General features: G+C 34.7%; 2 protein-coding genes and 1 long non-coding RNA gene across 5 annotated transcripts; all 3 read left to right on the forward strand.

Moving 5' to 3' along the window:
• The first annotated feature begins 3,187 nt into the window (after nt 1-3,187).
• Nucleotides 3,188-10,007, forward strand: LOC135743179 (uncharacterized). Of its 3 annotated transcripts, none has more exons than XM_065260758.2 (8): nt 3,188-3,393; nt 4,070-4,390; nt 4,489-4,782; nt 5,152-5,193; nt 5,291-5,455; nt 5,581-5,646; nt 5,736-5,792; nt 8,540-10,007. In XM_065260758.2, the coding sequence occupies exons 1-8, from the start codon at nt 3,324-3,326 to the stop codon at nt 8,608-8,610; spliced, it is 1,086 nt and encodes a 361-aa protein (XP_065116830.1). In that variant the 5' UTR covers nt 3,188-3,323; the 3' UTR covers nt 8,611-10,007. The 3 variants fall into 3 exon arrangements, with proteins under 3 accessions (XP_065116830.1, XP_065116831.1, XP_065116832.1); XM_065260759.2 differs by having other exon boundaries at nt 5,309-5,455; XM_065260760.2 differs by having other exon boundaries at nt 5,616-5,646; nt 8,540-8,581.
• A 156-nt stretch (nt 10,008-10,163) lies between these two features.
• Nucleotides 10,164-17,044, forward strand: LOC135743178 (uncharacterized). Its single transcript, XM_065260756.2, has 8 exons — nt 10,164-10,563; nt 11,965-12,285; nt 12,383-12,676; nt 12,928-12,990; nt 13,086-13,250; nt 14,281-14,343; nt 14,727-14,783; nt 16,846-17,044. Exons 1-8 carry the CDS (start codon nt 10,500-10,502, stop codon nt 16,908-16,910), a joined length of 1,092 nt encoding a protein of 363 aa, XP_065116828.1. The 5' UTR covers nt 10,164-10,499; the 3' UTR covers nt 16,911-17,044.
• Nucleotides 17,045-17,127: 83 nt separating this feature from the next.
• On the forward strand, nt 17,128-20,993 carry LOC135743372 (uncharacterized). The gene is made up of 3 exons (XR_010530507.2): nt 17,128-17,835; nt 19,252-19,569; nt 19,667-20,993. It is a non-coding gene; the product is annotated as an uncharacterized lncRNA (long non-coding RNA).
• Nucleotides 20,994-26,118: the final 5,125 nt, after the last annotated feature.

Raw genomic sequence — 26,118 nt, forward strand, 5'->3', positions numbered from 1 at the left:
TCTAGCCGAACAGGTCGAGAGCTTGGACTAGGACCTGCGTAGCGTGCTCATTTAGGAAAGGTCTAATTTTTCTAATATTGTAGAGGATGAATCTACAAGAGCGATCAGTGCTGGCAACATGCTCCGTGAAGCTAAGCTGATCATCAATGACCACTCCCAGGTTTTTTGGCCGTCCTGGAAGGCTTGATGGTCGAGAAACCTAGCTGAATGGAAAGGTTGTGCTGAATCTTTGGTTCAGAAGATATAACAAGCAGTTCTGTCTTCGCAAGATTAAGCTGGAGATGGTGAGATGTCCCTCAGGCATGCTAAGATGCGGGCAGAAACCGTGGGATCATCAGGCAGAAACGACAAGTGGAGTTGAGTGTCGTCCGCATAGCAGTGGAAGGAAAAGCCATGTTTTCGAACAACAGAGCCCAGGGATGTCATGTTTATCGAAAAGAGCAGTGGTCCAAGCACAGAGCCTTGAGGCACCCCGGTATCGATGATTTGGAGGATGCCCTTGCCTGCCTTAGGTCTTCAATGACTGAGAGCAGTGCAGTCTCAGTGGAGTGACTGCTTTTAAAACCAGACTGATTGCTATCCAGGAGGTTATTTTGTGTGAAGAAAGAGGAGAGCTGGTTGAACACCACGCGTTCAAGAGTCTTGGCAATGAAGGGAAGAAAAGAAAAGGGTCTGTAGTTCTCTATCATAGCAGGATTGAGTGTGGGTTTCTTCAGCAGCGGGGTTATCCAAGCGTCTTTAAATGCTACAGGGGAAGGTACCAGTGGAAAGGGATGAATTGATGATGTGGGTGAGAGCAGGGATAACCAACGGAGAGATGGCCTGAAGTAGATGGGTGGTTATGGGATCTAGCAGGCAGGTAGTCGGATGGTTAGAAGCAAAGACCTTGGAAACATCCACTTCAGATAGGGTAGAGAAGGAGGGGAGGGAGCATGCCTCAGAGGTTTGAGTATGCGCAAGAAGCAGCGGCTTGGAGAACTGACTGCTGATAGTATTCATTTTCTTCACAAAGAAGGAAGAAAAATCATCAGCCGTTAAGCCGGATAAGGTGGGGGGCAGGGGGACAAAGAAGAGTAGAGAATTGATCTTGAAGAGAGTGTGAGAGTCAGGTGAGTTGTTAATCTTTGAAAGATAGTATAGGGTCTTAGCAGAGGAGATATCCATTGAGAAGGAGGCAAGAAGAGACTGATAGAGACAGAGGTCAGAAGGATATTTCGATCTGCGCAACTTCCTCTGCAGCCCTGCTCAAGAGTGAGGACTGAGGAAGTGATCAGTGTGTAGTAGGGTGACCTGGGTGGGGTAAGTGGAACAGCAGCGTATGTAGATAAGATCTAAAAGATTACAAGACCTGTGGGTTGGTGAAGTAGGGGCTCGCTTGAGGTCAAACAACGCAGTCAGGGTGTTGAAGTCAGTTGCCTGTGGTATCTCAAGGTGGATGTTGAAGTCACCAAGTACTACTAAAGGAGTACCGTCCTGTGGGAATTAAGACAGAAGTACATCCAACTCCTCCAAGAAGTGTCCAGATTGACCTGGGGAGCGATAGATAACAAAAAAAGTATTTTAGTAGAGTGGATGATAGTAACAACATGTGACTTGAAAGAGCTGCTGTCACATGAGGGTGTTTGTTGTTGAAATTTCTAGTCCTTTGGAATGAGCAGATCGGTCTCTCCACCCCTTCCTGTTGTGCAAGGACTGTGGGAGAAAGTGTAGTTGTTGGAGAGGGCAGCTGGAGTGGCAGTGTCCTCTGGTTTAATCCATGTCTTAGTAAGTGCTAAAACAGAAAGGCCAGAATGTGAAGCAATAACAGTAATGATATCTGCTTTGTTGACAGCAGATTGGCAGTTCCATAAGCCAATGGGAAAAGTCAGTGAGGCAGTAGTGGATGGAGGGAGAGTGCAGAGGTTATTAACATTTCGCCCGCGGCGATGTGATACAACTGATTTACGAGTTGTAGTAACAGTAGAGATTTGAAAACACATAATAAAATAGAAGAATAGGAAATGTGCCAGTGAGAAAAAAGAATGATAAATAGAGAAATATAAAACGTTAGTACAAAAAGTGCAATACTAAAGTGCCCAGTCGGTGTCAGCTCGGTGGAGTTGCGCAGGTAAAGTCGATGGTCTTTACACTCTTCTGTTCGCGACTAGGGCTGCACGTGACGAGGCTGCCTCGACCACTTCCGCAGGGGATTTTACACTGTAAAAATTCACAAATTCTTCCGCTCTGTCTTTTGCCACTTAGTGGGCATAACCACATTCATTTTCACCGAAGGTGACGTCACGTGCATACCCTCTATACCTGAGTGAAATTGCTTATAAAAAAATGACAAAGGGTAGGGCTGGATTTGAATTTTTCCATTGAGATCTGATTGGATCATTTGAAGTTGGGTCATGTTGCTTATTGCTAATCGCAGCAATCTTCTCCCAGGCCCAAGTGTCATGACCGAAAATAAAGAGAGATTATTTTGAGAAGGGGAGATTGGTGTTTTTGATTTAAGATTATGAGGGAACATGAATTTAAAAAAAAGAATGAAGCTCGATAAGTCATTTGTTCTTGCCTTTGTTGTCAAGCAGTTTAAACACTTGACAAATTGATAACTATAATGTTTCAAATTAAATAAAAATATTGCATGTTGGAAGCAAAAACAGAATCTGTGTAATTTCATGATATCACAGATCTTGATATCTGTCCTGCTTGTACCCCTACTGAAAATCCAGCTAAGACCAGCATAAGCTAGAGAGCTGGTTTTAGCTGGTCTCCCAGCTTGGTTTTTTGCTGGTATTGCTGGTGTAGCAAGCTGGTCTAGCTGTGTTTTGGTCACTTTTTAAGCTGTTCTAGTTGTGTTTTGGTCACTTTTTAAGCTGGTCTAGCTGGAATTAGCTGGTCAGGCTGGTAGACCAGCTGACCCACCAGCTTGACCAGCTTTGCCAGGCTGGGAGGACCAGCTTAGACCAGCTACTGCCACCCAAACCAGCTAAAACCGGCAGCTACCAGCTTATGCTGGTCTTTGCTGGACTTTTCTGTAGGGACTGTTATTGCCAATAATGGCAAGTGAGTCAAGAGAGCCTATTTTGGTTGCTGGCTTCATCTTTAAATAATGTTGCGTTATTTAGAATGTGTGAAGAATATTTTATATTTGCAGAAGTGGTTGTGATGAATGACATCATATGGATGTTTTCTCTCAGTTAGTTTCTCTAGATGTCACATTTCCTACTTTTGCATATCGTAAAACTGAAACCGCCTCTGTGGTTAAGAGTGAAAAGTCTTCTGCATGGTTATGCTTTCAGTTGTTTTACAGCGGGCTTAGGTGTGCTGTCAGTGTGATGGAGGTTTTACAGCATTCATATTTACAACTTCTAAATATACTTTTATTGACTTTATTGGAACTCAAAGGTAAGGTTTTTTGTATAGTGTATGTATGTACAGCTGCGGAATGAATTAAGAGACCATTTCAATGGTCCCTTTCAGTTTAACTAGATTTATTATTAATAGGTATGTGTTTAAGTAAAATTGGAATTTTTGTTTCATTCTATCAACTACAGCCAACATTTCTGCCAAATTCTTAATAAAAATAATGTGTGTTTTTTTAGTTTAATTTACTGAAAATTTAAATAAGGAAAACATGGTTAACATTTGCTGTTGGGTGATTGTATTACTCCTGAGGTTTGCTTTTGTTGAGATTCAACAGACACTGGACTGAAATGAGCACAATACATCTAGAAATTATGATTAAAGATTGGGTAACCACTTTAAGTGCTATATATCATACCATATTGTGCTATGTAGAATCATAAGTGGTACTATAGTAGTGCACATAGGTGTTATATAGTACTTAAAGTGGTTCCTCTATGGTTACGACGTACAAGCTAGTAAACCATTTTTTTAAAATGACCCTTTTTAGAGTGATACTACACCCCATTTGATAAAAAGGAATATTAAAAAGGACATTAAGTTGCTTAACTTCATCATTATGATTATAGGAAACAATATGTTTTTTCTTGTAACTGCATGTCTCAGTTCTCTGATATTTTTATACTATAGCATGTTTCTCTTTTTCATTTCCTTGTAGCTGTGACGCAGACACCTTGCAAAAACGTTAATGCTGGCAGCATCAACTCTGCACAGGGTGATAATGTATCTATTTATTGCAATACCACAACCCTTCACTCAAATACCTTTAACGTAAAACTACGCAGAACCAACCCAGATGAAATCGTCCTACAGTATCCAAATGCAGCATCACAGCTTCACAGATGGTCTGTAAGAACTGATGCTGGACATGTTAGACTTGATCTTCAAAATATCACTTTAAGCGATTCTGGCCGATACGAATGTGAGGTGCACAGTGGTTTAGAGTGTACCACAACTAAACTGTCACTGAGGGTCAAAGGTGAAGCTACATTGTGTATATTTCTACCTACTGTATAAAGTATTTAACATAGACATCTTCTTGTGTGGATTTGGCCACTTTAAGTTTTCTGGTTTCAGAGTGTAAAGTTATGGACCCAATTTGGACAACTGAAAAGTCTACAGTTACGCTACCCTGCTCTGAACATCTAAACGTTGAGTGGGAAGTCATTCATGGTGACCAATCAACAGATGTAAACGAATATTCATGCAAGCACTCAGACAGCATAGACAGTGCACCAAAGCCTCTGTGTGAGAGACAAATTACGAAGAATGGATCTCTCATCATACGTGATGTGGTAAACACTGATGCACAGTGGTATCGGTGCAGAGTGAATAAAATGTGCTGCTATGATGTAAGGCTGCACGTTACAGGTTTGTGTTTTAATGAAATCTTTCAGAACCAAAAACTCGGATTGAATTTAACTTAGTTATTAAATTAAAGCATTTAAAAACATGCTGTGCTGTAGTGTCATATAAGCTATTGTGATGAGTTAGGCAAGGTTATTGTTGCATTTATGTGATGAGCAAGATTAGATGTTGTGAGAGGTTTATGCTAATGTCTGAGTTATAATAAGTTTGTGTTGGTGGACTGCCTGTTCTTAGAATATGAGCTGTTGCTCTGGTATCTGCATGTGTGTTTATGTATTTATATGTTAAGTTTCCTACGTGAGTTGGTTAACATTTGTATGTTTTATTACAGCATAAATGTATTCTAAAGACCGTCTTTAATTTTAATTATAGGTCATAAGACATCTGATTCAACAACAGCAGTGCAAGTAACAGGTAATACAGTCGTCTAATTGTATGTGTGCATGCACATGTTCGTCACATAAACAATAATCTATGCAAATTCTGTGTTTGTTTATGTCTGCTTTAATAGTTCTCACAAATGCATCAGTCTCCACTGTTAGTCTTGCTGTCCAGAGTGAAGGCAAAGGGAGCTCGACTGCAGCAATCTCTATAGTATCTCTGTGTGTCATCATAACCTTGATCGTGTTTGGGATTCTGTATCTGAAAAAACGAAAGAGCAAAACCAGCCGCCAAAGTAAGACTACAACTAATTGTAAATTGCAGAGGAGATAAAATGTTTGTTTTCTGTAATGGAACCACGTCTATAATGTATTTTAATCCTGTTGTGCTTTGTACTGTACCTCTTTTTGTTTTTTGCAGTTGAATTTAACCGGAATTCCTTATATTTTCTTCAGGATTCTGTATATTACTCTCAGATTTCAGATGGTGAGTAATAAATCTCTTCAAAAAGAGAATACAGAAAGTATTATTTATTAAAATGAGGTTTTAGTCACTTTTGATTTTCTGCTTGGCAGGGCTTCAATTCCCACTATATTATTTGTTGGACAATAATACAGATGCAATGACTACCTGTAAGTTTTGGTAATTTATACCAATATTTCTGTTTACATACCTTAAATAAGTGGGAAAGAAATGTTAGGTCACTTCAAACTTGCCTGGACTAATTTATATATTTACAGTACTATGCACAACTGAAGGCCACCATGCCACCATAAGATTTGTCTTTGTAATCTTATAGTGACCATATCTACATTATTTTTGAAGTAAATGGGTTCGCAGCCATCTTTGTGTAAGACTTCTGGTGAGCCGCTACTAAAGCTAATAGTAGTCGTATTGCGATGGACAAACATGAGTGTGCTTGTTTTGACTGGCTTTTTAATATTTATTATAAAAACCAGGAAGACCGGCATAATCTGTGTAGTTAGGGGTTGCCATAATAGTTGGTACAAACACAATAAATCTCAACAAAACATTTGTTTTAACCATAATCCATGCACAAGAGCTGAATGTTATGTGAAGCACGTGCACCCTGTATTCACACATCCGTCCAGTAAAACCTTTCATAGACACTACCAGTAAGCAATAAATACAATAATTGTTTAAAACAACTAATATTATGCTGATAAAAATATGCTGGTTTAGCTGGTTTATTTATTCTGCTACTATATTATTACAAAAATGTGATTACAGTACAGAATATATACGACATAAACTGCTTATTAGTTAATGTTTTTAATAGGTCTTAAGGTACATTCACATTACAAACGACTTCATCGCTCGTCTCTTTCAAAGAAATCATTAGGATGCGTTTCTAAATCTGGTTGTCATAAACAAATGAGTAACGTTCACTCAAGTACCTGACGAAGGACGGATGACGTGAACTTGCTTCAGAAAGTCGCTTATCATTTGCATAAAGTTAAACTTTTCTCAACTTTGTCCCATGACTGGACATGCCCCATCCAGTCGCCAACGGTCACTGTCGCTTGTGTCGCCGGATGTTGCCAAGCTTCAATTGAAAATAATGAAATTCTGGTACACAATGAAGTCGCTTGTAATGTGAATGTACCTTAAGAACTATTATAAACATGAACTAATAAGCAGTTTATGTCATATATATTCTGTACTGTAATCACATTTTTGTAATAATATAGTAGCAGAATAAATAAACCATCAAAATCAGCATTTTTTTATCAGCATAATATTAGTTGTTTTAAACAATTATTGTATTTATTGCCAATGATCTGACTTTTCTTTGTAAGCTTAAAATGTCTTCTCTTTACTTACATTGAATGAGTAAGGCTTCCATGTCGTTCCGCCATATTGAAAAAACTATAATAGCACAGAGGGACAAAAAGCACATGCCTATTGCAACGCGTTTCCACGACACGTTTTTGTTCCTAACACGTGAATCAGCTGAAACGGACAAGAAGATCAGTGAGTAACATGCATTTGGAAAAGCGAGGCGCTAGAGAGCACTATTCGTTTGAATGCAAAATACAATTTAACCTCTAGATGGGGGGAAATCCTACTTACTGTCCCTTTAAATCATGTTTTATGTGTGTTCCCACCACACTGTTTTCTACCAGCTGCTATCTGTATACCACTGTTTTCACTGTCCTAAAAACGGGCTGATGTCTTCCTCGTTCTATAAAGTCCCTCAGTCCCTTCAGAAATACGTATCGAGTTCTGATTGTGTAGTTTGTTTAGTGTGTTGTGATTCGATAGCACCTTAGCTTGCCGTTAGCTTAGCTGGCGACTGACGTATTCCTGTGGGCGGAGTTTAGTCAAAAACTTCTGCTGACTTCATTTTGGCAGGAAGAAGAGGGCTGTAGTCCAAACCGGCCGTTCACTGTAGGCTTTGAAAGGTGAATTATGTTAAAGAAAATATATAACCTGGCAGTGAACTTTGAGCTTTATCATTTTACAGGTATGCTCTAACAGCAACATTACACATTAACTAGGGTTTAAAAATGGTATCAGAATGTGACCTTTAACTAGACACAAGACATGTTATTTCAACACATTCGTCTTAAGAGTGATGTAGAGTCTGCCAGATGGTAATAGTCTGAAGAGACTGTGTTAGGGGTCTTTAATATCTTTAATAATATTAATAGCTGTTTTGATGGTTCTGGTCTGGTTAAGGCTGTCTAGGTCAGGTTAGGCAGTTCCAGTGATGATCTGAGCTGATCTCACTATCCGTTAAAAGGGCCTTCAGATCCTCTGTTGTGCAACAGCCTAACCAGCTTGAGCAACAGAGGGAACGTGCAGGCTCTCTTAAATCAAAATGAAACCCTAATTCGTCAAGACTTCGTCAAAAGAGCTTAGTGCTTTTTTAACATTTTTTGTACATATTTCCTGCCTTTTCTGTTTGTATCTTAAAAAAAAACATGGATGATCATTAAAACTTTGCTAAAACAACAAACGTGGTGGTGGCCTTTTGCTGTAAATAATGCAAACATTTACAAATGGAGGGTATATATATATTTTAAGTGTGGATTGACTTATTTTTTGCAATGAAGCCAATGTTGTTGTAACAATGGCATGCATTTCCATGCATTTCAGCTACTGAGGGGCTTGGTAAATTAGAAACTACTTTAAAGTTTTGTCAGTAATGTAAAAGAACAATTCTTGCATTTTGAGTGTTAATATGAGCCTAAAGTTCAAGTTGCAGCATAGAAGATTTTTATAAACATTTTATTTAAAACAGCAATGCTTTAAAATGTGCACCCCCAGAGAGAAACAACTGCACCTTTGTACATTAACAAAATAACATTTAGATGGCTTTTAAAATTAACTGTTGAATTTTATCTCTCAACAGTTGTTCCTGAACAAACAGAAGCGACTGCATATGGAAATGTTGACCAACCTGTAACAAAATGCAGTTGTTAATGTTTTCACTTGTTTTATTTTGACATTCAAATCTCTTTGTGCACTTTAACTTCTGACTTACTAATGCTATGCCATCTTTCACAAGCTGTAATAAAGAATAAAAATCTGTCTGGCCAGATCGCTTTGTAATGCCTTTAAAGTGGCATCTGAAAACAAATTGTTGTTTTCCTTTCAGCCGTGATGAAACCAACTATGTAGCTTTGGTCACTACCAAAAATTCTTTCATGAAACAATGTGCAAACATTTCTTTAAATCTTCTCAAAATCCACACCCTAAACACACACATACTGTAAGCCAGTACTAATCCTTCCCATTTTATTATTGCTTAATATCAATTGTCACACCAATTTACTTTTGAAGCTTAGCTATTTTAAAAGTAAAGGTTAAAGGTTTATCAGTATGTATTGTCATTCTTCAGGGAATTTTTTTGAGTGATGTTACTATAAATACTATTCAGGTGTTACAGTATTATGAATGACACGCATATCACAAGATTAAATTGCTCATTGCTCAAGCTCATGAGTACATGTGCACAGACAATTTATGGAATTGAAATCATTTGATTATTAGCATGCAGAAAAGCAATTGTTTACTTTAAATGTCATTTTCTTTGCTTAATTCTGGAATTCTTTCAAACACAATCTTATTTTCTCGACCGCTTCTCTAAATTTTGTAGTCCCACACAGCTACAGCCGAAGACCTTGACGCTACAACTACATTGTGTCTTTTTCTATTTGAACAGCTACATTTTTGTGAGAGTTTTCTTGCCTTTTTCTATAATCTATTTCTAAACCACCTCACTACAGAATGTGTAAACATACAGTATTACAAAACTACAGTATTACATTTTCCCCCTGAGCTATGACTGTACTAAAAATTTAATACCAGTATCTGGTTTGGGTTGCAAGTAATGTAAGCATGACAAATCTGTAGTTTCAGTGTGTGCACAAGAAGTATAGATCAGATTCTATAGGCTAAGACATCTGAGAAATGATTCATATGAGACTGATTAAGCCACACAAGTCAAATTTTATACTTTATATTTCACATTTATAACATTTAGGGGTGGTTTCGCAAACAGGGATAGGCCTCAGTTTAATTAGGAAATATAAATAGTTTTAACAAACATGCCTTACTAAAAACATTATTTGAGGCAAAACAAATGGCACTGATGTATTTTAAGATATGTCAGTGCAGGTTGTTTTTAGTTTGGACAGCTCTTATATTTATTTTAGACTCGTCTAATCTCTGTCTGGGAAACCACCTCATAATGTTTTAAGCACCACTGTTTTGTTTGCTACTTTTACAAACTCCATATGTTTGTCAATTTATATAGCTTAATTTTCCATAACCTCATGTATTTTGACATGATGCATAGGTTCACACACAAAAATGCAGTGCACATGAAAATGCATTCAGAGTCGACCATGCCCCTGCCCTGTCAATCATTGCATTAAGGCGGGGTCATGGTCTACCCGGAATGCATTTTCAATTGAATTTTGCTACATTCATTTCACGCTTAAGAAAATGCAATCCCAAGTGTCCAACCAGTAAACGTAATTGTATTTAGAAAAAAAAGACATTTAAACAATCATTTTGCTACAGTTTTTGCTTGACCATGTGTAACACATCTAATCAGTTCGGGTATGTTTCCTATTTCATTTTGTAACTTCTAAAGCATTAAAAACTATGTTTAAAAAGGGCTGCACCAGGAAATGGCAAATGTAGGCTAAATCAAATTTTCATTTTGCACGATACAAAATATGTCACATTTCCTACTTTTGCATACCTTAAAACTGAAACTGCCTCGGTGGTAAAGAGTGAAAAGTTTCTCTGCATGGTTATGCTTTCAGTTATTTCACAGTGGGATTAGATGTGCTGTCTGTGTGATGGGGGTTTTACAGCATGTACAACTTCTAAATATACTTTTATTAGCTGTTTTGGAACTTAAAGGTAAGCTTTATATATAGTTTATTTATGTATATTCATTTAACCTGCATGTAAATATTAGACTATGTTCTTTCAATATAAAGTGTGAGTTTGTGGCATGGGTGTAAGCTCAATATACTCAGTATGATTATTATTACCATTTATAGCTTGCATAATGATTTAAGTTGGAAATTGCTTCAAATCAAATCAAATTTTTTGATGCTTGTAACAAATAGATTTTCTAACTTGGATTAGTTTGCACAGCAAATTATTACAGACGGGTAAAATATAGGCTAACCAGGTAAAATCTTTGTTTGACAGTTACTGAAAAACTACATGATTACCTTGTTGAAAACTAACGCTTATAAACAAGGTTTTAATCTAAAAATATACATGTGATCATTATAAGAATTTTGCTATATAATCTTCAGCATTTAAAGAAAAGAAAAAAGGAAAAAAACTCAAAATCAACTTTAATTATGTCAGTTAGACGTTAAGACTTTGTTTGACTTTGCAGTACACAGCAACACAGGTTTGCAAAAATGTTTTTTTTGTCGACATAAAAACGTAAAACATACAAAAAAATTGCCAAAAAATATCTGTGCTGAAATATATTTTGAAATATGTTTACAAATTATGTATTTGATATATTCATTGGCCACTTTTGTATATTTCTAAATATATTTTAAAAATAAATATATTTAAAAGCATTCATATTAACATCGCATTGAAAAAAGCTTTGTATCTCACATAAACATAACAGGTTTGAAAAGGTTAAAATTAAATTTGTAAACTGCTCAACTGCAAAAATATACTTATAATTTTATATTATTTATACATTTTAAACTTATACATTTTGTAAAAACTTTTATATTTTGGCAAAAAAAAAAAAAATCCATATAGGTTGTAAAAATTTATTTGTTGCCCCTGAAATATTTATATTTTTGGCCAAAGGAATACATTTTGTATTATTGCCATACACTGAAAAAAATGCATGAAGTTTAAAAAACTTGCTTTTGCAAGTCAATTCAACCTCCTGTTTTAAGTTTTGGCTTGTGATAAGTTTACATAACACATAAAAACAAGTTTAAATTGTGTAACTTAATTTGTTAAGTTAAGGTAACATAAAATATATATGTTGATTTGATATAATTTTTTACAGTGTATGGCAATGAAACTTGTAATCATGGAGGAAACACTTTATAAATGCAATATAGCAGCAATGTAGAACCAGTATTTTAGAACCATGAGTGGTGCTATTCATGCTATACCACATCCTCTATGGCCATTGTTCTGATGCTAGACCCCAAAAAATTAACCCCTGGTTTCACATACAAGTGAGTTTTTTTCTTGTCATTGCATGTCTCAGTTCTCTGATATTTTTATACTCAGTGTAGCATGTTTCTCTTTTTCATTTCCTTGTAGCTGAGACACAGACACCCTGCAAACACATTAATGCTGGCAGCATCAACTCTGCACAGGGTGACAATGTATCTATTTCTTGCCATACCACAACCCTTCACTCAAATACCTTTAGTGTAAAACTACGCAGAACCAACCCAGATGAAGTCGTCCTACAGTATCCAAATGCAGCATCACAGCTTCACAGATGGTCTGTAAGAACTGATGCTGGACATGTTATACTTGATCTTCAAAATATCACTTTACTCGATTCTGGCCGATACGAATGTGAGGTGCACATGGGTTTAGAGTGTACCACAACTAAACTGTCACTGAGGGTCAAAGGTGAAGCTACATCATGTGTATTTATATTGTACAGTATATAACATTCATAGACATCTTGTTGTGTGAATTTAACCACTAAACGTTTTGTTGGTTTCAGAGTGTAAAGTCCTGGACCCAATTTGGACAACTGAAAACTCTACAGTTACGCTAAACTGCCCTGAACATCTAAACGTTGTGTGGGAAGTCATTCATGGTGACCAATCAACAGGTGTAACCCGGTATCGATGCAAGCACTCAGATAGCAGAAATGGTGCACGGAAGCCTCTGTGTGAGAGAGTGAGAATGAAGAACGAATCTCTCATCATACGTGATGTGGTAAACACTGATGCACTATGGTTTCGGTGCAGAGTGAATAAAATGCACTGCTATGACGTAAGGCTCTACATTACAGGTTTGTGTTTTAAGTAAAACATTTTGTCAAGATGGGGTGCTAAGTGTACATTAATGAGAAATAAAATGAACTTTTTTGATTTTTAGCAAATGACTGCAATGACACAAACAGTGAAAACTTTAAAGGGGTCTGAAAATTTTCTGTACCCACTGTATGTGTTTGAATGTTAGGCTTATGTGAGCTGGTTAACATTTGTATGTTTTATTACAGCATAAATGTTTTTTGACGACAGTCTTTTATTTTAATTATAGATCACGAGACATCTGATTCAACAACAGCACGGGAAACATTTTCAACAGCAGTGCAAGTCACAGGTAAGACAGTCGTCTAGTTATATGTGTGCATGCACATGTTTGTCACATAAACATTAACCAATGTGAATCTGATGTTTTTCTGTCTACTTTGTTAGTTCTCACAAATGTATCAGTCTCCACTGTTAGTGTTACTGACCATAGTGAAGGTGACTGGAGCTTGACCGCAGCAGTCTCTGTAGTATCTCTGTGTGTCATCATAACCTTGATCATGTTTGGGATTCTGTATCTGAAAAAACAAACAAGCGAAACAAGCAGCAAATGTAAGATGACAAATGATGCCTTTTGTAAACTGCAGAGTAAATATTTGCGGAGGCGGACACTACTTTAGTATTTTTACTTTCTACATAAAAGTACATTTTCAAGTATTCGTATTTTATAGCTCCCGTTCTGTCTGTGTTTTTGAAGCTTTGATTGTGTTTATAGTTTGCAATCTAACATGTATTCATGTTTCACGTGCAAAAAATGCGGTATTTTTCACACAATTACTTATCTGTATATCGCTGTTTTCACTGTCCTCAAAACAGTCTGATATCTTCCTTGTTCTATGAAGTCCCTCCTTCAGAAATACATAATGAGTTCTGATTGTGTAGTTTGTTTAGTGTGTTGTGATTCGATAGCAGATTAGCTTAGCAGAGCCGTTTGAGCCAAAGCTGGTGACTGACGTATTCATGTGGGCGGAGTTTAGTCAACAAACTGTTTTACTGACGTCATTAAACCAGGAAGTAGAGGGCTGTAGTCCAAACCGGCTGTTCGTTGTAATTTGAAAAAGGAATTCTATTAAAGTAAATATATCACCTGCCAGTGAACTTTCAGCTTTATCATTTTACAGCTATTATTTATGCTGTTACAGCAGCATTACACACTAACTAGGGTTTAAAAAATGGAATCACAAAGAACGTGACCTTTATCAGTGTTTTTCTTTGGAAAACATACATTCCAAAGCATGTTATCATAATTTTTACTCCACTACATTCATAATTTCAAGTTTTTTGGTTTATATTTAATATTTAAGTACATTAAACATCTACTGTTTTTTTACTTTTACTTTGTAAAAAAGTAAAAGTACACAATTTTTATGTAATTAGATATTAAATCAATTTTAAAATGTAGTGAACATTTTTTAGTAAAGTAAAGTAATTTTTCCCAAGACAAACACTCTGATAAAGCACAGATGCTTGGAAAATGTAACTAAAATACTCAAGTAGTGTCCGCCTCTGAATATTTGTTTATATATACTTTAATTCTATTGTGTTTTGATTCAATAGTATTACCTCTTTCTGTTAATTGCAGCTGAATTAAGCCAGATCTCCTATCTTCTTCAGGATTCTGTATATTTCTCTCAGATTTCAGATGGTGAGTAAAACCCATACAGCAAAAAATCAAATTCAAAATATACAAAAGAATGGCCAAAAATAGGTTTAAAAGGTTGAAATTAAATTTAAACTGCTCAAGTGCAAAAATATACCTACAGTTTTATGTTTTATACATACTTATACATATTGGCAAGAAAGAAATATATATGTTTGTCGTATAGGTTGTAAAATTAGAAGTGTATTTGTTGCTCCTGAAATTTATGTTAATATATGAAGGTTAAAACTAAATATATTTTCAAAAATAATTTAATTAAGCTTTACTTGCTACAAAATGGATTTAGCATATTAAAACATATTTTTGGCCTAACACAGAAAGTATTATTAATAAAATGAGGTTTTAGACACTTTTGTTTTTGCTGGCAGGGCTCCAATTCCCACTGAATCATTTTTTGAAAAAAAATCCAGAAGCAATGAGTTTCTGTAAGTTACTGCAAACAACATTTATACCAATAGTTCGGTTTACATACTGAAGTAATAAATGGGACAGGTACACTCTAAAAACAAACAGTGCTAAATAGCACTAAAAGTGGTTCACTGGCTCTTAATCAGGAACCATTTTAAGTGCCATACAGCTGTAGCACTTGTGTAGAATCATATTTTGCTCTGTAGGACCATAAGGGGTGCTATAGTGGTGCTATATCACCCTGTGTGGTTCTTCATAGGTAATACTGTATATATGGTTATATACAGCACTAAAAATGGTTAGATTACGAACTTTTAGTGTCATTTAGCACCAATTATTAGGTCACTTCAAACGGGGTTGGACTACTTTACGTCCAGTATTTACATTACTGTGCACAACTTAAGGCCACCTAGATTTATTTTTGCAATAGTATAGGCTAGTGACCATACATAATTACTTATTTGCCTTTTTTTTAAATAAAATCAGAAAATACAGGAAATTTGCGTGCAGTTTTTTCAATTCAATTCAATAAAATTTTATTTATAGCGCTTTACACACTTGTAAGTTGTTTCAAAGCAGCTTTACATGAATTGATGTAGGGGAAAACACAGAATAATCGATAGATAATATAAGAAGTAGAATACAGCGGCTAAGAATAAACCGTACAAGCGAGCGTAGTAATAATGTAAAGCCAATGTTGGCTGACTCTCCCGGGGTTGAAAAAAACCCCTAGGAGAAAAACCCTGTGGGAAAATTCCTAGGAGGAGAAAAACCCTTGAGAGAGATACGTATATATTTATATATAAACACGATAGGGATATGAAACGGATAAGAGGATTAAACTGGTTCAGCCAGTGGTCATTGTTCAGGCATCGGCGGGGCATCACGTTGAAGGACAGCCAGTAGATCAGTGGTGTGATGACCTTCACAGCAGCAAGAACTGGTTCTGTTTGTCTCATTCTCCTCGGGGTCGAGGACGAGACAGGGAGAGAGAAACAGAATCCTATTAGCGTAGGGCCCGTTCACATGTAATGCAAGTGTCATACAGTATGGAGGTTTAAAATCCTCTCGGTTCCAGACAGGCTAACTATTGCGGCATAAGTATATTACCCAGATGAGTTATGTGAATGATTTGTTCTATACAAACTAACTATTGCGTGATACGTACATTTACTTGACATTTTATGTGAATACTTTGTTAAAGAAGAATGTCTTAAGTTTAGACAAAGTGATCGACTGTGTCTGATTCTCGGACATTACCACTTTTAGCATAGCTTATCCATTGAATCTGATTAGTCCATTAGCATCGCGCTCAAAAATAACCAAAGAGTTTCAATATTTTTCCTATTTAAAAGTTGACTCTTTTGTAGTTACATTGTGTACTAAGATAACCCAGTCTCACCCCATTTCGTCAATATTTGACGACACTTGACCATTCGTCATATGTTGACGTGAAGGGTATACCTTTCGCGTCATTTTTTGACGAACTGGGGACTTCAATACTATTACGTCCGTTGCATTCTCTTTCCTATTTTATTACCATTTGCGCGTCGGTTTAGGGTTAGATTTACATAATGACATCCCTACCCAAACCTAACTCTAACCCCAACGCCAGGTGACAACTGTTTCTAACCCCAACGCCAGGTGACAACTGTTTAATTTCGCGTACACTGTTTAATTTCGCGTACACTGTTTAATTTTGCGTAATCTAACCCTAAACCGACGCGCAAATGGTAATAAAATAGGAAAGAGAATGCAACGGACGTAATAGTATTGAAGTCCCCAGTTCGTCAAAAAATGACGCGAAAGGTACCCTTACGTCAACATATGACGAATGGTCAAGTGTCGTCAAATATTGACGAAATGGGGTGAGACTGAGACAGACTTGAATTTTTTAGGTCGATATGGCTAGAAACTATACTCTCATTCCAGCATAATAATCGGCCTAAAAAAACATGCACCCTCTTCCTATATGAGACAAAACATTGGCATCTTTGTACATTTACAAAATAACATTTACATGTCTTTTATATAGAGTATACAGTATATAATTAATTGTTGAATCTTATCTCTCAACAGTTGGTGCTGAACAAACAGAAGTTACATACGTCCAACAGCCTGTAACAAAATGTAGTTCTTCTTAATATGTTTCCACTTAATGTTGAAATTGAAGTCTCTTTCTGTACTGTAACTTCTAACTTTCTAATGCTGTGCCATCTTTCAAAAGTTGGAATAAAGGACAAAAATCTGTCCTCAACTGATGTTCTAGTTTAACTCTTGGATGAATCATAAATATATAATTTGACTTTATATGTAAAAATTATGTTTGGTGTTGTGTTTTTATTTAAAAAAAAATTTTGCTGTCATTGTATGACAGATAATCTCCTGCAAGAATTACAGTATGTCACTAAAGTGAGTACACCCTTCACATTCCAGCAAATATTTTAGTATATCTTCTCAAGGGACAATACTATAGAAATTAAATTTCGATTTCATTTTCCATAATCTTTTTGACATGATTCGTGATGATGCACCTATGTTTATATGACCCCGTCTTAATGCAATTGATAGGGTGGGGTCATGGTGGACTCAGAATTCATTTTCAATAGAATTTTGCTACATCCATTGCACGCTTATGAAAATGCAATCCCAAGTGTCCAACCGGTAAACGTAATTGTATAGAAAAAAAATTAAGCGATCATTTTGCTACAGCTTTTGCTTATGTGTAACACATATAATCAGTTCAGGTACATTTCCATTTTAGTTTTGCAATTTCTAAAGCATTAAAAACTGTATTTAAAAAGGCTGTACCAGGAAATGGCAAATGTCAATTAAATTATAAAATTTTCATTTTGCGCAAAACAAAAGACGTCACATTAAGATGTCACATTTCCTACTTTTGCATATCGTAAAACTGAAACTGCCTCTGAGGTAAAGAGTCCTCTGCATGACTATGGTTTCAGTTATTTCACAGTGGGCTTAGGTGTGCTATCTGTGTGATGGGGGTTTTACAGCATTCATATGTACAACTTCTAAATATACTTTTATTAGCTGTATTGGAACTTAAAGGTAAGCTTTATGTATAGTGTATGTATATTAATTTAATCTACATGTAAATATTAGATTATGTTCTTTCAATGTACAAAGTGTGAGTTTGTGGCATGGGTGTAATATACTCAATATGATTAACATTACCGCTTACATGATGAATTCAGTTGGAAAATGCCTAATTTTTGGTGCTTGTAACAAATAGATTTTCTAACTTGTATTAGTTTGCACAGCAAATTATTATAGATGGGTAAAATATAACCAGGTACAATCTTTGTTTGACAGTTACTAAAATACTACATGATGAGAAAGTTTTTAGTCTAAAACTATACATGACATCATTACAGGAATTATTGCCACATAATATTCAGCATTTTAAAATTAAAATAACAAAAAAATACAAAAATACCTTAAAATCAAATTTCATGTCAGTTACACGTAAAGATTTTGCAGTGCATAGCAACACAGGTTTGCAAAATATGTTTATCAAATTTTGTGATGTTTTTTTGTTGACTCTTCACAAACACATAAAAATTGTGCTAAATACTGTAGCAACCCATACGGCAAAAAAAGATATATTTTCAAATATAATTGTAAATATATTTTAAAATAAAAATTGCCAAAAAATATCTGTGCTGTATATGTGATGTATTTTATAAAAAATGTTTTGCCATATTTTGATATTTCGAAATATATTTTAAATATTAATATATTTTAAAGCATTTATATTAACATTGCATTGAAAGAAAAACTTTTTATGTTACAAACCTTTACACATAAAAGGTTAAAGTTAAATTAGTAAACTGCTCAATTGCAAAAATATCCTTATAATTTTATATTTTATACTTACTTATACATTTTATACTTATACTTTATACATTTTGTAAAAACGTTTATATTTTGGCAAAAAAAAAAAAAAAAAAAAATATATATATATATATATATTTTGCTGTATAGGTGGTAAAATTAGAAATGTATTTGTTGCCCCTAAATACTTTTGATATTAATATACGAAAGGTTAAAACTAACTTTTCTAGTTCTAAAATATATTATTTAAGCAAATGTATTAGCATATAGCATATATTTAAAACATATTTTTGCCAGAGAAATGTATAATGTGATTTTGGCATATGGGAATAAAAGTTGTTCACTGGTTTGTAATCATAGAGGAAACACTTTATAAATGCAATATAGCAGCAATGTAGAACCATATTTTAGAACCATGAGTGGTGCTATTTATGCTATACCACTTCTATTGTGCTGCTATACAACATCCTCTATGAGCCAGTAAACCACTGTCTTTTCTTGATGCTACACCCCAAAAATGTACTCCTGGTTTCACATACAAGTGAGTGTTTTTTCTTGTCATTGCATGTCTTGGTTCTCTGATATTTTTATATTTAGAGTAGCACGTTTCTCTTTTTAATTTCCTTGTAGCTGAGACACAGACACCCTGCAAAAACTTTAATGCCGGCAGCATCAATTCTGCACAGGGTGACAATGTATCTATTTATTGCCATACCACAACCCAACACTCAAACTTTAGTGTTAAACTACGCAGAACCAACCCAGATGAAGTCGTCCTACAGTATCCAAATGCAGCATCACAGCTTCACAGATGGTCTGTAAGAACTGATGCTGGACATGTTATACTTGATCTTCAAAATATCACTTTACGTGATTCTGGCCAATACGAATGTGAGGTGCACAGTGGTTTAGAGTGTACCACAACTAAACTGTCACTGAGGGTCAAAGGTGAAGCTACATTGTGTATATTTCTACCTATACATTATTTAACATACATAGACATCTTGTTGTGTGGATTTAGCCACTTTAAGTTTTTTGGTTTCAGAGTGTAAAGTCCTGGACCCAATTTGGACAACTGAAAAGTCTACAGTTACGCTACCCTGCCCTGAACATCTAAACGTTGAGTGGGGAGTCATTCATGGTGATCAATCAACAGATGTAAACGAATATTCATGCGAGCACTCAGACAGTAGAAACGGTGTACCGAAGCCTCTGTGTGAGAGACAAATAATAAAGAACGGATCTCTCATCATACGTGATGTGGTAAACACTGATGCACAGTGGTATCGGTGCAGAGTGAATAAAATGAGCTGCTATGACGTAAGGCTGCACGTTAAAGGTTTGTGTTTTAATGAAATATTTCAAAACCAAAAACTCAGATTGGATTTAACCTATAGTTATTAGATTAATGCATTCAAAGACAAGCAGTGCTGTACTTAAAAATAAAAGTTCAACTTTAGTAACCTGATAAACCACTGTTAATACTGCATTGGAAATGATTTACTTACAGATGAAGTAGTGTAATAGAAAAACAATAGACCCATTGGTAATGATATCCGCACTACTTGATCTGAGTAATTGACTGATTTAGTGTAAGTAGAGTGATCAAAATAATAGCAGTGTGAAGAATTAGAAAATAAGTTAATTCTGTGGAAAATCAGGTCTTTTTGACCTTTATAAAGAAAGAGGGAAAGCAAATGTTTTTCTCATTGTTATAAAAAATATATCTGATGCTGAATTTTTAAGTACTGTAAAATGGGCCATTCCAAACATTGCTCTGAGAAACAACGTAATTTGATTAAAACGTTGATCTGGGGGGCAAAAATAGAGAGAAATGCATAACATTCTGTGGCTTGATAAGAGTAACATTGTTCTTTTTGGGACTAGTGGTTATCAAAAGTATTTAAAGGAACCTCCAGGTACTGAATTCAAGGCAACCACAGTTCACTATGAAGACCACCATGGTGGTGCAAAAATCATGGTATTATTGTATGTTTTTCATACTACGTGTTGGGCCTATTTATCATATACAGAGGAACATGAATCAGTTTGAATAATTCAGAATACTTGAAGAGATTATGTTGCCCTTTAATGGGTGTTTTAACAAGACAAAACCCACAATCACACAAGCGCCAAGTGCCAAAATCTTGGTTCCTGACAAAAAGGATTGAGGTTATTGAGTGGCCAATTCAATCTTCTAATATCTACCCCATTGAACCCTTGTGGGGTGACATTACAAAAGCAATTTCTGAACCAAAACCTAAAAATTGACAGGAACTGTGGATCCTGGGATGAAATACCTGTTTCGTGCCAGAAGTTGGTTGATTGATTTGACACACAACAATGGTTATGCAGCTAAATATTTGTAATTCAATAGTTTAAATTGAAGTTAAATCTTAAGAAACTATTATTTTTTTACAGATTAATATTAATTTTCTTTGCTTCGCTAGCGGCTTTTAATAGAATAAGAGAGATTTGATAAATTTTGTTAATGCTTTGATCTGAAACTGAATGTGTAATGTTTTTAATACATTTGGAAAATAAGGAAATAAACTTTTTGCACTTTATTCACTTTTATTTGTACAGTACTATTTTTTGAACACAACTGTATAAGCTATTGTGATGAGTTAGGCAAGGTTATTGTTGCATTTATGTAAAAAGCAAGATTAGAAAAAGTGAGAGGTTTACGCTAATGTCTGAGTTATAATTAGGTTGTGTTGGATGTACTGCTTGTCCATGAAATAGGGGCTGTTGATCTTGTATCTGCATGTGTGATTATGTGTTTAAATGTTAAAGGAACAGTATGTAAGAAATGTATATCAATTAATCATAAAATGGCCCTGATATGTCACTAGACATTAAGAAATAATTTTCATTTTAAATACTTATATCACTGACAACATTGGTCTGGCCAGGATATTGTCATTTAAAAAGTGGAGTTGCAGCCCTCAACTGATGTTTATGTTGTCATGTTGTGTATTGGCCACCAGGGGTGTATTCCAGAAAGCAGGGTTAACTTACCATCAGATTAACCCCGAACTTTGGGTTGATCAACCCCAAACTTGCTTACTCGGGGTATGTCGGTTCCAAAACACAGTTTAAGAGTTAGGTCAATCAACTCGCTGAAAGTAACCCAGAGTTAACGCGCGCTCACGGTAACAACATAAAGGCATTGTCAATGGATCGCAGATTTCACGAGTCACCATGGAAACGTCAGAGAACTTAAAAGTTTTTAAATGAGAAATAACATTATAAACTAATATTTTCTGGCAAAATCAACGTTTTATAATCGGCTTAGAAGTGCGTGATTACAAAACAGATCAAATTAATTAATTAAATAATTAATACGAACCCATTTTACCCCATTTAAGTCCAATATTATATGTGTCTCAACGAAAATACACACAATTTTATTTAAAATAATCTAAAACAATCTAAAATAATTAATATAGTCAAAATAATCATAGATTTTATATATGATTGTAAACATATGAATTATGAATATATTTTCCCCTGTGAAAAGTAACAATGGTTTTACTACAGTAAAAAACATGGTTACAGTAAAACCATGGTAACCACAAAATAACCATGGTTTTCAAAAAAACATAGTTAAACGATGGTTAGTGTAGTAAAACCATGGTTCTGCTGATAGTAATCAATGCACAAAAAAAACATGGTTACTACAACTATACACCAATAAAACCATGGTTAATTTCATAAGAGTTGTGGCACATAAAGTGCAAATACATCATAAGGCTTATTTAAAGTTTTTTTTTTTTTTTAGATATGATTGTATTGTGTAGGCATAAAATGCACTATGATAATATTCACTATATTGTACTTATTTTACTTCTGCTCCTTTGGGTGACCCTGTTTAGTTTTAGGACTTTCCTTGTATGACACTGTGTCACCATCTTTTTTAACATTTACGGATAGCTGATAGATTAATGCACCCTCTTTTAATTGTAAAGCTTCCTTACAGTCCTTACAGATTTTCAATAATGTTGTGTAATGCTTTTCATTACACTACACTAAGAATGATCATTCATTTGCATTGGACGATTAGGATCTGCTGTGACAGAATTGGAGAATAGAAATGTTACATTAGTGTCAATAGTAACATGTTGTAATATATGTCCTGTATCATCTAATATATGCAAATATCTCAATTTCCCTTTGCTCAAAAATGATAGCTCAGGAAAGCAGCTACAAAAGGTCAATTTTAAAGAAATAAAGGTGATTTAGAAAAACACCAACTATAGATCAAATGTAGAGAGAGGGCTAAGGATCTCAAGAGCATGTTTAAGAAATAAATATTATACTATGAAATATATATTTATAATTTCATTTCATTGTGTACATGATTCTAACTGATATAATAGAAAATCTCTGACCACTATGCCATGTCTGTGATTCAATGGTGTTTCACCTAATGAAGTCTGTGCTTCACCTGTGTCACTATGTGGGTCAGTGTTAAATCATGCCTGTGCTTCATGGGTGTCATTCTGTGGGCCAGGTCAGATGCACATGCCTATCAGAGACTGCAGGCAGGGGTAACTTCTATCCCTCAGTAATTATTATTATGATAGGCATCATGTGTTTCTATTTGTTATATCCATTTACTGTAACATTGCCACATTGTCACTTAAGTAACATAGGTTAAGATTCATTAATGACAATGTATTTGCACACACATTTATTATAACTTTAGATTCATCTCAAATTATCTAGTAAGTGAAAGATGAGGTTATTTATGAATTGACAAAATTGATATGGAAATGTACTTTATTGTTAACATTAATTAACTGATGGAATTATGTTTCATACATCCACTGATATTTGGAGATATATTACTAATGAACATAATTAAATGTATAGTATTTAGTCCGAACACAAATATGAATACATTTTTAATTAAATTTAATTAATAATAAAATTTATAGTAATTAGTCCAATCACCAATAACAATCCATGTTATTAAAAAAATAGTTTCTTTAAAAAAAATTCATATCACACATTTTTTAAGACAGCAATAAATATTCGCGACTGTAAATATAATAAAATAAAATAAATGCTTTAACATTGTAATATTATGCAAAATATATGCTTCCACGCCCGCTGTACGCTCGTCATAAGTGCACGCATGCGCAGACTTCCTCCGAAGCCTCGTTTTATTAACTAAAATGAACTTACCCTGCAACATAACCTGCTCCGGAGCAGGTTATCTTCAGAGAGTCAGTTGCTATGGTTACTTACATAACCCGAAAGTTACCTCCGTTTTTGGAACCGAAAGCAGAGGTTATCCGCTTACTTACTCCTAAACTTACCCGGGTAAGCCACATAACCAGCTTTCTGGAATACACCCCAGTTGTAAGATTGCAGTACCAGTTTTAGCCACAAGTTTTGTGATTGCAGTACCAGTTTTGACCACAATCCTACATACTGTTCCTTTAAGCGTTTTTGAGCTGGCTAACATTTGTATGTTTTATATATACATATATTATAGATCATGAGACATCTGATTCAACAACTGCTCTGAAAACATTTTCCACAGCAGTGCAAGTCACAGGTAATACAGTCATCTAGTTATTAAGTGTGCATGCACATGTTTGTCACATAAACATTAATCATTGTGAATCTGATGTTTTTTTTTGTGTCTGCTTTGTTTTCACAAATGCATCAGCCTCCACTGTTAGTGTTGCTGGCCATAGTGAGGGCGACGGGAGCTTGACTGCAGCAGTCTCTGAAGTATCTCTGTGTGTCATTATACCTTGATCATGTTTGGGATTCTGTATCTGAAAAAACAAACGAGCGAAACAAGCAGCCAAAGTAAGATTACAACTGATGCCCTTTGTAAACTGCAGAGAAAATATTTGTTTATTTATATTTTATTCTATTGTGTTTTGTTCAATAGTACTATCTATTTCTCTTAATTGCAGCTGAATTAAGCCAGATCTCCTTATATTTTCTTCAGAATTCTGTATATTTCTCCTAGATTTCAGATGGTGAATAAAACCCATACGGCAAAAAATATTTTTTTAAAATATAATTTTAAATATATTTCAAAATATACAAAAGAATGGCCAAAAATATTATTGAAATATATCAAAATAAATAGATTTTAAAGAATTTATGTTAACACAGTATATTACAAACTTGTAAACATAACAGGTTTAAAAAGGTTAAAATTAAATTTAAACAATTATATTTTGGCAAAAAAAAATATATATTTTTGTTGTATAGGTTGTAAAATTAGAAATGTATTTGTTGCTCCTGAAATACATCTTGAAATGTATGTTAATATATGAAAGTTTAAACTAAATATATTTTCAAAAACATATTTAATTAAGCTTTACTTGCTACAAAATGGATTTAGCATATATTTAAAACATATTTTTGGCCAACGAAAATATTTTTTGCTGTATGGGAATCTCTACAAAAAGATAACACAGAAGGTATTATTTATTAAATTAGGTTTTAGACACTTTTGTTTTTTTGCTGGCAGGGCTCCAATTCCCACTGAATCAGTTGTTGAAAAATCCCGAAACAATGACTATCTGTATGTTACTGCAAAACAACATTTATACCAATAGTTCTGTTTACATACAGTAAATAAATGGGACAGGTACACTCTAAAAACAAACAGTGCTTAATAGCACTAAAAGTGGTTCACTGGCTCTTAATCATGGGGGGGGGGCATTTAAAGTGGCATATGGCCGCTATGTAGTACCTATGTAAAACCATGTTGTGCTCTGTGGACCACAGTGCTATAGTGGTGCTATATCACCCCGTATGGATCTTCATAAAGGTGATATATTGGTGGTATAGCACTAAAAATGGTTACCCTATTACGACATTTTAATTTAACATTGTAATTTAGCACCAATTAATTTTTAATAATGTATTTAAAGTCACTTCAAACTACTGTACATATTTACAGTATGACAACTCAAAGCCATCATTAGATTTGTTTTTGTACATAGTGTGATGTAAATGAGAACATGTGGCGAAATAGAAACGCAATAGATTAGATTATGAGATTTTACTGTTACTTTATTTTTCAGTGGCTTTTTCTGTTTGTATTTTTTTTTACTTTTTTACTGTAAAAGGAAGCAATATTGAATATGTTTGTTATCTTGCAGTAATGTCCTGTTGTAAATACTGTAAAGTATTTACTGCAGCAATTCTGTCTACTTTTTTTCATAAACCGTACTCTAAGATAGATGATTCATTTTTGTCTTGAATTTCTGCAGCAAAACAAACATAAGGCAAAACAAAAATATAAACAAGTTTTCAAAAGAAACTGTAGTGCAAAACTCAGTCTATAATCAATCTACTGTCTATTGTATAAGGACAGACTTACAAATAAACTATGCAGTTTTTGTTTTTCCATCTTATGTTTGTGTTTTTCATGACATTGTGTTATGATTGACTAAATGTTTCTGTTGGAAGAGAACATGTGTTGGTGATTTGGTATAACTAGTTGTTAGTTATATA

Source organism: Paramisgurnus dabryanus, chromosome 13 (genome assembly GCF_030506205.2).
Source record: "Paramisgurnus dabryanus chromosome 13, PD_genome_1.1, whole genome shotgun sequence".
Taxonomy (NCBI): domain Eukaryota; kingdom Metazoa; phylum Chordata; class Actinopteri; order Cypriniformes; family Cobitidae; genus Paramisgurnus; species Paramisgurnus dabryanus.

What these genes read in the sequence shown, in the direction of transcription:
- LOC135743178 (XM_065260756.2), top strand. Translation starts at nt 10,500, where the DNA reads ATGGGGGTTTTACAGCATGTACAACTTCTAAATATACTTTTATTAGCT. An exon ending in TTTCTCTCAGATTTCAGATG is followed by an intron (nt 14,344 to 14,726) that starts GTGAGTAAAACC and finishes TTTTGCTGGCAG; the next exon opens with GGCTCCAATTCCCACTGAAT. An exon ending in TCCAGAAGCAATGAGTTTCT is followed by an intron (nt 14,784 to 16,845) that starts GTAAGTTACTGC and finishes ATCTCTCAACAG; the next exon opens with TTGGTGCTGAACAAACAGAA.
- LOC135743179 (XM_065260758.2), top strand. Translation starts at nt 3,324, where the DNA reads ATGGAGGTTTTACAGCATTCATATTTACAACTTCTAAATATACTTTTA. An exon ending in AACAGCAGTGCAAGTAACAG is followed by an intron (nt 5,194 to 5,290) that starts GTAATACAGTCG and finishes CTGCTTTAATAG; the next exon opens with TTCTCACAAATGCATCAGTC. An exon ending in TACAGATGCAATGACTACCT is followed by an intron (nt 5,793 to 8,539) that starts GTAAGTTTTGGT and finishes ATCTCTCAACAG; the next exon opens with TTGTTCCTGAACAAACAGAA.